Source organism: Acanthochromis polyacanthus, chromosome 11 (genome assembly GCF_021347895.1).
Source record: "Acanthochromis polyacanthus isolate Apoly-LR-REF ecotype Palm Island chromosome 11, KAUST_Apoly_ChrSc, whole genome shotgun sequence".
NCBI lineage: Eukaryota > Metazoa > Chordata > Actinopteri > Pomacentridae > Acanthochromis > Acanthochromis polyacanthus.
In genome coordinates this window covers 15,507,385-15,519,580 of record NC_067123.1, presented here as the reverse complement: position 1 = coordinate 15,519,580, position 12,196 = coordinate 15,507,385, and the positions used below count along the sequence as shown (strand labels likewise).

The window sequence follows — 12,196 nt, the reverse complement described above, 5'->3', positions numbered from 1 at the left end:
ACAGGGGACACAACATAAAGACTTTCACTTTTCTGCTAATCAAGGCACATAAAGGCTGACTAAATTAACTTAACTACTCCATTTTGAAAACATTTTTTCTGTGACTGTGTCAACAGCCTGGTGCTTCTTTCAGACACCAGGAGAAAACACACTTTCCACAAGAAATCCACTAGCCCACATCACTACTTTCCTTTGTGAGACAGAGATAATTAAGGGTGGAGAAAGTACACAGATTATTTACTTATGTGAAGTCCTGCCTTATATGCAGGTACAATCCCCGCCAAAAGTATTGTACAGTGAGGCCAATTCCTTTATATTTGCTGCAGATTGAAAACTGTCACGCCCTCCACCTCTGACATCAGGCAGTGGAAGGTTTTCTCCCTTTCCCTACTTTTCTCCTCTCTCTCCTGGTGGGTGTAAATGTGGTGTGTGGTATGCTGGCAGGTGCTACCAATCTGTGATCACCTGAGGAGACACATGTGCAGGTGGGAGTGACTAGCTGCAGCTTCTTTCCTCCTCCATAAAAGCCAAACGCAGATCACTACTGGACCATTGAGCAACCTCATATTGGATCACTCACATGTTCACCATCAGTTTGGACCCTCCTGGATCACCACCTGAGAATCCCCACCGACTTCAGCACCTGCCTCGTCTCCACCATCCGCCACGCACCACCTACCTGCCTGGTCCTTCTCCGCATCCCCCCATGTCTCTAGTCAGCCAGTTTCCCCATTCGGTCTCAAGAGTCCAGCTGGAGTTTAGTTGTTGTATATTAGTAATTGTATTTCTCTGTGTGAGTACAATTCTCATGTCTTTGTTCCACCATTTTCTGCATCTAGTAATAGTCCCTGCAATTAGAGTGTTTATTGTTAAAGTTTGATGGCTTGGTGAAACCTAGTCCTGGTTAGCTGTGTATTCATTCTTTATTCTAGACTAAGAGTTTGTATCAATTTTCCCCCGCCAGTCCTATAGAGGCCACCATTAGTTTTGTTAGTCGCAACTGCCTTCCAGTTCTGCTGTTCCTGAGGCTTACTTCCTGCTGTAGTTTTTCTTGTGGTTTGCAAATAAAGTTTTACTTCAAATGCCTGTCTGCTGTGTCTGTTGTCCTGTGCCTGAGTCTCTGAACAAGTTCTGTAGCAGAATATTTGGGCTTGACTTCATAAGATGAATGAGACGAGATCAACATTTCAGTTGATATTTTCAAGTATTTACATCTGGATCTGATACACAACTTACAAGATAGCATTATTTGTAATTGAACACCAAATTTTTAGGCAAGCAAAAGTGTTGGAACAGACTAAAGTGAATAAGACTTAATATCTGGTTGCAAATCCTTTCCTTGCAATGACTGCATGAAGCTTGTGATCCATTGACATCACCAAATGTTTTGCATTCTTCTTTTCTGACTCTTTTCCAGGCTTTCACTGTGGCCTTTCAGTTGTTTTTTTTTTTTTTTTTTTTTTTTTTTTTGGGGGGGGGGGGGGGGGGGTTCCTCCCTTCAGTCTCCTCTTTAGAAGGTAAAATTCAACTCTATAGGGTTGAATCATGGAGACTGACTTCTTGCCCCCTGATGAACTCCTTTATTTTGGGTCATTATCCTGCTGCATGATGACATATTTCACAGTTTGGTTACAGCTTTCTTGAAACAAAATGTTTCTGAAGACTTCTGAGTTCATTTTTGCTGCTGCCATCATGTGTTCCATCATCAATGAAGACTGAATCCATCCCAGAAGAAGCCATGTAAGCCCAAGCCATGACATTACCTCTAATGTGTTTCACAGATGAGCTTGTATGTTTGGAATCATGAGCAGATCCTTTCTTTCTCAAATTTTAACCTTTCCATTACTTTAGTAAAAGGCTGATCTTTGTCTTACCAGTCCATAAAGCTTTGTCCCAGATTTTTTGATGCTCATCTCCATACTTTTGGCAAATTCCAGCCTGCCTTCCTGTTCTACTTGCTAATGAGTGGTTTGCATCTTCTGGTGTCACCTCTGTGTTTTTGTTCATGAAGTCTTCTGTGTCTTCAGTACACCAGTGGTTTCTTTCTTCTTCAGAACATTCCAAATGGTTGTACTGGCTATGGCCAATGTTTGAGCAATGACTGATTTTCCATCTTCTCTCAGCTTCAGAATTGCTTCTTTTTAAGCCATAGACAGCTCTCTGGTTTTTATGTTGGTTACACCTCTAACTATAGATGCAGTTTGCACAGGCAAAACCCAAATTTGAAACTGAACATAGACATTGAACACTATTTATTGTGAATAATCAATGTAATAAGACACACCAGGGCAACAAAACACACCTGTCAGTAACATGTTCCAATATTTTTGCTCAGATGAAAAATGGGAGGTTTCAGACAAAAGGTGCTATCTTCTAAGTTGTGTATTAAAGCCAGATGTAAATACCAGGAAATAAAAGCTGGAATGTTGATCTATTGTTTATCAAATCTAAATGTTTTCAGTCTACCACAAAAATATAGCAATTGGCCTCACTGTTCCACTACTTTTGGAGAGGAGTGCGTATACAGAAAAATATACTATGGTGACAAAAGTACTTAATCCAGAAAAATGTAGCGTGTGACACACTGTGGTATTTGCCTGCCCCTCAAAGAATTGGAATCGAGGATCATTAAAATTATGCAAATGACTGCAAGTGGCATTCAACACAGAGATATACTGTGAAGTTATTTAAACAGCCAGCACTCGAGTTCTTTTCTAATCACTGAATATCTTCTGATAAAACTGCTTTGAAATGTTTGATTTTTTGAGATAGAAAAAAATGAGGTTTCAGAATTACCTTAATTTCCCTTTGTCACGTTACAAGTCTCTACTTTTTTTGTAACCCTTTTATGGGTCATTCCAGAATTGGAGGACATTTGGGCTTCCAAATTTTTGAAAAATAAATCTTGTCTTTTACAATTTTGTGCTACATAATTGGTAATAAGCAATAAACTATCATTGGCTGAGCTTATGCATCAATGGTGCATTTATTATTATTATTATTATTATTATTATTTTATGGTATTGTTTTTGTTTTCTAACCCTACTATTATCACAGTAACAGGGTTGCAAATCAATGCTAATGTTAGCTTTTTCTAAGGAGTAGAAGCTAGTTATTTAGCTAGCTATTACTACTGACCAAGAGGACAAACTTAGTGATGGAAAAAAGTCCAGACAAAAGTAAAAATAATTTGTCTTATCCTGAAAATATGCATAACAGGTGTAGTGGACTAATGGTTAGAACATTCCAGAGCAACACACAGACAATCTAGAGACCCTTTTCCAAAGCTGTAAATTTGGTAAGACACCATTTCAGAAGACAGCTGGCCCCAAATTCACCTCCAAATGGAACATCTGTGACTCAGACATTTACTAATAAAGGGCCAGTCATGACTGTCTTGGAGACAAAAGGATGGCTCCTACCTCCACCAGAATCTGATAAGGGTCATAAAGTGTCAACTGTGATGAAAACCACACCTCTGGAATAAATTGAACAGTTTATAAATCATAACATTAAGGAAATGCAACATCACTGGAGTGACGATCTGGACTCAGTCTCTGATACCAGGCTGATCAAGACCAGTATGGAAGAAGAACACATTAAATCTGAAGTGTTTGTGAAGAAGCAAACACACCCTTTCTCTCTGTCACAGACCACAGCAATAAAGGCAGAGTGAAACTTTTCACTGTAACCATGTATACTTCCTAAGTCTTATTTTTCTTATTGAATGTATATGCTTGTATTTTGAGCTATTTTATAAATTTACTTCCGTGTCACCTAAAGTCTACAATCTCTAAGTTTATTTTTATGTTCACACCTTTAATTATTATCTCAGGAACCATATGAGGCAAACATATTGTTTATGGTGTCAATGTAATCACTTATTCAGTGTTATTTCAGACCTGTGATCATCATATATATTTAACAACTTTGTACATCTAAGAAATGAATTTGGCTTTAAAACTTTCTATATATAGGAAAGTCACTGGAGTGCAAGTCTCTTAGAAAAATGCAATTGGGCTTAAGAATAAAACCGGTGTCTTGACAACAAAGAGAAGATCAGGCTAGAAAAAATGGATTTTTGAAACAGGCTTTATCATATGAGTTAAGCTAAAACAAAGGCTTAAAACTGGGTTCTCTTATGATGGCTCAAAGAAACGAATGAGTTAACTTTAAACTAGGGCTTTGTTTTTCTTTATTTTTCTTGAAATTGGACTTCTTAAGTTAACTTTAATACTACAACAGCAGGAATATATGGGCTTTGACTCGTAGTGTTTTTACTTCGGCACACTTTTGCAACACAAACGTGCCAAAGTACCTCCTTGTCTCTGCGTTCCTGAACCAACTCATCCAGAAGGTCATCACCGCTACACTGCAGTGGCCTCCCTCTCACTACAAAGGCTACACAAGTATAATTTTCCTTCTGCTACACGGGTGAATTTACAAATTACAATTGATTTTCCAATTCCAAAGTGATTCTAAATTCATTACTGGATATAATTGGTTATAATTATCAGGTCTACCGTGTATTTCTTTATTTGGGGAGCTGGAAGTCAATGAAATCAGAATTTAAGACTTTCAGGTAACAGACTAATCAATTTCTTTGGCATCAAAGTCTCTTTGAGACTCAGTCTAAATTGATAATTTTCTCAGACAAACTGAGAATGGTGCCCCTAATTCAACAAGTGCAATTTTAGTTATAAAGTGTAGTTTCTACTACTGGGTGTGTCACAGCCTACACTTTTATCTACATTAATGGTTCCCACGGCTGTATGAAGGTAATTTCTACAAATTTCGTTACACAGGGTTGCATGAGGTAGAGTAAGACATTCAATCAAGGCTAAAAATTTTATGAAAATATCAAAAAAATAGAAGAGAGGACATAGATTTGCTCTGCCTATTCTTTCGGAAAATTGTTTGGTGATGTCAATTCCAGCGTATCATGTGATTCATTTTTTTCTTCTACCTGCTAAAAAAAGTTATGGTAACAGGGTTGGGTGCACAATGTGGGACACAAGTTCCATGCATAATACTTATTATTTGAAATATGTTTATTAAAGAAATGTTCCCACAATTACAAAAGACATCAATGAAAATAATAATACCAAAAAAAGGAGAAAAAAATTCATTTTAACTGTTTCATGTCAGATTCAATTTGGTCATCAGGGGGTTGGGACAGGAGGGGGAACTTCAGACTTATTTGATATTTTTAAAAAATATTTTCAGACATTCTTTTCTCTTTGATTTTTAAAATTTGGTCTCTGGACAAGTAAATTTACACAACTGCATGTTTTAGTATTTTGTACATGGATTATTTGAAATCTGATAGGTGGGACATAAAATGTCCTCCAATTCTGGAATGACCCTAATGTGCATTAGTTTCAAATAGTCTGAAATGCAAATCTGTCTCTTCTCCACTAATGAGGCCCCAGATGACTCCATTAACTGTGTTCCCATCCTACAGAAAGCACAATATCTTATTGTAAAACCACTGCTCAGCTGACAAATAAGCTCTGCTTACAGCAGCCAACATAACCTCAAAGCGATGCTGTCTTTCAAGAGAAAAATCATTGTTGTGGATAGTAAGTGAGTCTTCTGCTGTCCTTAATCATGTGCTGAAATCATAACATTGGTGTCCATCTAGTGGTTGGATCCTGAAATGTGTTCTGAAAGGGCATGTGAAAGACAGGGTAAATTGTCTGGTTGTCATAGAATGGAAAAAAGATGCTAAATGATATAAATGTGGATAATGGAATATACTGAATATACTGGGATAGATGGGATTCTCCATAACAGTCTGCCACAGGTTTTTGGAGAGAAGTTCTGTCATTCATTTTACATTTCACATTTCACAAATTCACCTTTGCTCTTTGCTGGAGGGGTTTTGTTGCTCTAGCTTCAAAACATGACTAGTTTTCCCACTATTTTCTTCTTTAAAATCTCTAGGGTATTTGTTACAGTGTATATATGGTCATTATCACTTTATCTGTCCGTCTGTCCATCTGTCCGTCCGTCCATCCGTTCATCCAAAAAAAAAACACCCATGGATACCCAATCAAATGTACAAACCACCTCATTTTCCTCTCTTTGACACAAAGAAGCAGTGTTTTTGAGAAACGCTGTTGGAAAGCTATGTGTCATTGTTCATTCAAAATCATTAGGCTAGTTTTCATGTACTTTGTCAAACAAATATGAATTTTTGTTTGAGTTGCATGGTGAGCAATGGTTTTCTTCTTTAACAATGCCCCTAGAGGATTACTTCATGCAATTTTCTTAATACTGTGCGAGCAGCACTAAAACATCAGTTTCCACGCATAGTTCTTCTGCCAAGTCGATCTATTTTTAGGGGTTTAGGGGTTTTAGGGGTAGTGTGGTCCCAATCACCTGCTATGCTGCTCTCACACCATGTTATCTAGTTCAGCAACTGAGAGTCCGCACATAAAGTTAACTGAATTATATATGAATGGTTAATAATTAACAGTAGCCATCAGCCAGCTGATTGTTTTACTATGGATACATTCATAAAGTCAGTCTAAATTTTAAGAGAGTCATCTGAACTGTCATTCAGAAAATCACATTGTCAGTCTCAGATGACTGAGCAAGGAAGAGTTAGGCATTTGGGGGCAGCAGACAAACCATGTCTTGGTTTATTTTCACATTTTCACTGACTGAATGTTTGTGTTGAAAGCTGTATAAGCAGTATTCTAGCTTTTGAACTGTTATCACTGCACAGTGCAGATACTGTCAAAAACAAAAAAAAACACTTACTTTGATGTGTTTTCAGGCTCATTATCCCGCTGCAGTATGAATCATTCTTCACAGAAAAGTAAACCAGAGCATAGAACATGGACCTGAAGAATGAAGTTCTACTTGTCCTGCTGCAGGTTTAGGTTAAAAGTTGCCAAAACTCCCCAGACGTGACTATTTCCAGATCCACTGGATTTGATCCACTATACTATCATCTTGTAACAGCATTGTTTTACTGTGTCGTATTAATCAAAAGATTCATTCCTGTTGATAATGATTTAGTGACATACAATTACTATGTCAATTAACTATCTCAGAGCAATAAGTAGCTTATAGATTTAAAAACATTTTTTAATGTTATCTTGTTTTATAAGTGCAAAAACTAGTGTTTTCACCACGAGCACCTGTAACATAATGTAACCCTTAAAAGTTGATTGACTCACCTGTCTCCAGGGCTGTGGGTTGCAATTATCTTCTGCTCTTATATTTTGCTATCTTCCAAGCTCAGCCATCACCACAATGGCAGGACAGTTTTCTGCAGCTTTCATTTAAGGACAACTACGCTGGCCGTGCCCTCCCGACTCTCTCGCGGTGCCTCGATTAAAAGTGCTGTAACAGAAAGCCGGATCCAACATCTGTCACACTGAGTAGGGCAAGAAGCAAACACAAAACAGCAACATATCTGACCAAAGAATCAATGAAATAATATCCAAGTCTCAGCCTCAATCAACACCAAAATAATAACAAAATAAAGCAAATGCAAATGAACACAATCATACACAAATTCAGTGCTACAATAACATGATGTTATTACACATTGTCTATTTTGTTAATTGATCTGGAAGATCTGTAAAGGGTGAACACAGTTTTACATTTTTTCCTTGGGTTGTACTGGAACAAACTTTGTGAAGAGCTGTAGAAAAAACTGTTAAGGGTTGATATGACATATCATAGTCTTCCACAGACTGTTAGATAAGTTGATCAAATCCACTTTACTGTCATCTTAATGGTGCTTCAGGATAAGCATGCAACTCAAGGAATTCTGATCTTGATACAAATGAGTTAACCTGCTCTCTGGTACAATGACAAAACTTAAAAAATCTCAAAGGAAATTCTATTGTCAGACATTGCTCAGATAACGAAACTTCATACCATTAGGAAATGCATTGCCTAATAGAAAAGCAGTATGCTACAAATGAAGTAAGTAAACTAAAGTACGGTTATAGAAGAGAAAAGAAATTAGTAATGCTGACAATGGTAATATCACACATGATAATGAAATCTTGGACATGAAATTGGAATATTGTGCACAAGAATGAAATATTGCACATGGCATGGCACTCTGATCAGTTGCAGATCTAGAAATGAAGCAGAGTCTGAAAAATTGCTTTAAGACTGTTTCCAGGCTTATGTGAAAAAAAGAGGGACAGATTCACCCCCCACTCCCACTAGTTTGATGCTCTCGTGAATAGCCAGCATCAGGATGGACTGCCAGACCTATCCTGCAGCTGATAATCAGTCAAAAGACTGAGGCAGAAACTAGAGGGAAGGCTTCGTCTTTTTCTACTCCACCTGATGCTATGTCTATCTTTCAGGTTGTGCTATCATCCGTCCCCCCAGAGATGGAGGGATCAGATACAGAGGTCTGACCCAGGAACAGGTATGGAATAGCTGCTGCCACAGAGATCAATTCACTGTCACACGTGTTTGAGTCTTCCGTTGGGATTCAAATGGATCAATTGTCAATTCAACATAATGGGAATTTGTGCAGAACTAATTTCATCAATATTACTGAGGTACTCTGCAGCACCACAATGCACTACAATTCTTATTCATAATTTGGTCCAACAAAATTTACTGATTAAACTGATTATTTCTGATTAAACCCCTAAAGGCCATTCCATGAAAAATCAATCAATGCCTCCCCTCTGATCCCCTCAGAATCAGCTGATTTTTATGGACAAAACCTTTCATATATTTAATAAAGCACAATTCTGTCATAATAGAATGGATATTTTTCTAAATTGCAGACAATTGAAGTATATAAGGATAGGTCAAAGAAAATTGCAGCATTTTTTAGCCTTGTTGGTGCCATCATAAGCACCAGAGAGAGATGAAAGGGATGGAAAACACATTCGAGTTCTGTTAAAAATGCAATCAAATCAATTTTACATCCACTCCAGATGTCACATTCTGAAGCCAAAATGTTGTTCTTGGTCAGCAGGATTTTTTCTATCACCAGCTTTCAGCAATGATATCATGGTAAGTAATACAGGGTGACACAAAAAAAGGGAACTTTTTAACAATCCAATAAAACCAAGAGTGATGGAAGAAAAATATTTTATTCATAGTAATTGAAACCTTAAACATGTTTTAAATGGCATGCCATTTAAGAAACGATGGAATTTTCATTTTTTAAAAATTACTTCCTGTAGATGGCACCCTCCTGTACGAATGCATTCTTGAAATCTGCTGATGAGATTCCTCATTGACCGCTGCAACATCTCAGCTGGGATACTGTAATTTTCATCCTGAATTCTCTGTTTTAACTCATCCAGAGTTCTTGGTCGAGTCGTGTACACTTTACTCTTGAGATAGCCTCAGGTAGACTTTAAGAATGCATTCGTACAGGAAGACGGCATCTACAGGAAGTAATTTTTAAAAAATGAAAATTCCATCATTGTTTCTTAAATGGCATGTTTTAAGGTTTCAATTACTATCAATAAAATATTTTTCTTCCATCACTCTTGGTTTTATTGGATTGTTAAAAAGTTCACGTTTTTTGTGTCACTCTGTAGTTTCAATCATATGAAAGGTCCCATTTTTACCCACATTGATTATATGCTTATCTTATACCCATGATTCTTTTTGTGTCAAAATCATTTTCTAAGCTCTTCGCTCACCTACAACTCTGCTCAAATACTGTAAAATCATTCCATGATACACAATGAAAAGTTGCTATATTGGAGTAATTTGTGTACATAATCAACCCAGAAACTAATTTTGAAAAAGGAAAATGATACCAAAAAGCCTTCCCCCAAAAGATGACAGGAATGGTTCCTTAAGTTTCTCATATGTGAAACCCTGGCTATCATTGATACTCTGCAGTTACAAGGTAGAAATGCTCAGTAATGGTATTGACTGCTTATAGTGGTAATGATAACTCTTCTATCATCTGAAAATAACACGAGAAACAAAATCAAACAAAATAAAGAAAAAAACATTCTGACAGGTCAACAAGATTAACAAAAAATTTCACCAGACTTCAAGGTTTTATCAGTTAAACTTAAAATGTCGTGCAGATGTTTCATGACCTGGGAGCAGTATGACCTGGGCAGGAAGTGGTTACATGTATTGATAGTATTGTAAAATATGTTTTTTAATAAGGACAAAGTGGAAGTACTTGAAGTACCTGGTGAATTGAATTTAAAAAAATAAAGGCCTGATTTTCTTGCACCTCAAAAATTAGTTTTCACCTGCTTAAAAAAAAAAAAAAAATCGCCTAATTCATGTTGTGATGTCCAGAATTTTGCTGTGTTCTGATTCTGATTCTCTGTGTATGTAGATCCGCAGTGTGCAGGTGCTCCCGGTAGACTATGAGATAGAATACATCTGCAGGGCCAGCAAGGTGATCATGGGACCCAAAGTCAGGAAGTGTTTGTCCAACGGCACTTGGACTGATTTGAACCAGCGCACTAGATGCTGTGAGTTTAATCTCAGTTGACTGTCATCTATCATACATCTATCAGCACCCACCTGATTCACCGCTCCACACATACATATTGTACTCAGTCACTGAGCCCTTGTTTGTTCACTCTTAGACAGTAAAGATGTCCTATGTTATACTGGCCCCCAAGAGTAAAATGTAAACAAAAATGAGAGCACAAATATTAAAGGAAGATATGGCAGACTGGTTTTCATGTCTCTGAAAATGTTAAAACAAATGTTTTAAAAAGAAAACATTTGGTTCAACTTTCTCACCTGAAAAATGATCAAAAGTTAAAGTAATAAAAGAAGCCCCGAGACAAAACTAATAACGTTTAGTTTCTAAAGTAAAATAATGTAACAAGTAAATTCTTCCTTATAAAAAGTGGAACTCTGATTTCCAAGGAAAAATAACTACAGTCGAGGTCATAAGTTTACATACACTTGTAAAGAACATAATGTCATGGCTCTCTTGAGTTTCCAGTTCTTTCTACAACTCTGATTTTTCTCTGATAGAGTAATTGGAACAGATACTTCTTTGTCACAAAAAACATTCATGAAGTTTGGTTCTTTTATGACTTTATTATGGGTTAACAGAAAAAGTGACCTAATCTGCTGGGTCAAAAATATGCATACAGCAATGCTAATATTTGGTTACACGTCCCTTGGCCATTTTCACTTTAATTAGATGCTTTTGGTAGCCATCCACAAGCTTCTGGCAAGCTTCTGGTTGAATCTTTGACCGCTCCTCTTGACAGAATCGGTGCAGTTCAGTTAAATTTGTTGGCTTTCTGACATGGACTTGTTTCTTCAGCATAGTTCACATGTTTTCAATGGGGTTTAAGTCAGGACTTTGGTAAGGCCATTCTAAAACCTTAATTCTAGCCTGATTTAGCCATTCCGTTACCACTTTTGATGTGTGTTTGGGGTCATTGTCCTGTTGGAACACCCAACTGTGGCCAAGACCCAACCTTCAGGCTGATCATTTTAGGTTATCTTTAAGAATTTGAAGGTAATCTTCCTTCTTCATTATCCCATTCACTCTCTGTAAAGCACCAGTTCCATGGGCAGCAAAACAACTCCACAGCATAATACTACCACCACCGTGCTTGATGGTAGGCATGGTATTCTTGGGGTCAAAGGCCTCACCTTTTCTCCTCCAAACATATTGCTCGGCATTGTGGCCAAACAGCTCGATTTTTGTTTCGTCTGACCACAGAACTTTCCTCCAGAAGGTCTTATCTTTGTCCATGTGATCAGCAGCAAACTTCAGTTGAGCCTTAAGGTGTCGCTTTTGGAGCAAGGACTTCCTTCTTGCACGGCAGCCTCTCAGTCCATGGCAATGCAAAACACACTTGACCACACTGACACCTGTGTTCCAGCAGCTTCTAATTCTTGGCAGATCTGCTTTTTGGTGGTTCTCGGTTGACTCTTAACTTTCCTGACCAATTTTCTCTCAGCAGCAGGTGATAGCTTGCATTTTCTTCCTGATCATGGCAGTGACAAAACAGTGCCACGCACTTTATACTTACAAACAATTGTTTGCACTGTTGCTCTTGGGACTTGCAGCTGCTTTGAAATGACTCCAAGTGACTTTCTTGACTTAGTCAAGTCAATGATTCGCTTTTTCAGATCCGTGCTGAGCTCCTTTGACTTTCCCGTTGTAGTGTTTGTAGGCATTTGTATCCACTTAGCCCTATTTAAATGGCCTCAGAGAAGTAACCAGCTGTAGTCACTCATAATC

General features: G+C 37.6%; 1 protein-coding gene across 2 annotated transcripts in view; it reads left to right on the top strand.

Annotated features, from left to right (window-relative positions):
* Positions 1–12,196, top strand: part of gabbr1b (gamma-aminobutyric acid (GABA) B receptor, 1b) — a 148,810-nt gene that overhangs the window by 22,177 nt on the left and 114,437 nt on the right. Inside the window, exons 3-4 of one of the 2 annotated variants that reach the window (XM_051955126.1) lie at positions 8,343–8,407; positions 10,313–10,451. In XM_051955126.1, coding sequence (XP_051811086.1) covers positions 8,343–8,407; positions 10,313–10,451 — 204 coding nt within the window. The remainder of the gene's footprint in view (positions 1–8,342; positions 8,408–10,312; positions 10,452–12,196) is intronic. The other variant, XM_051955127.1, reaches the window with a different exon arrangement.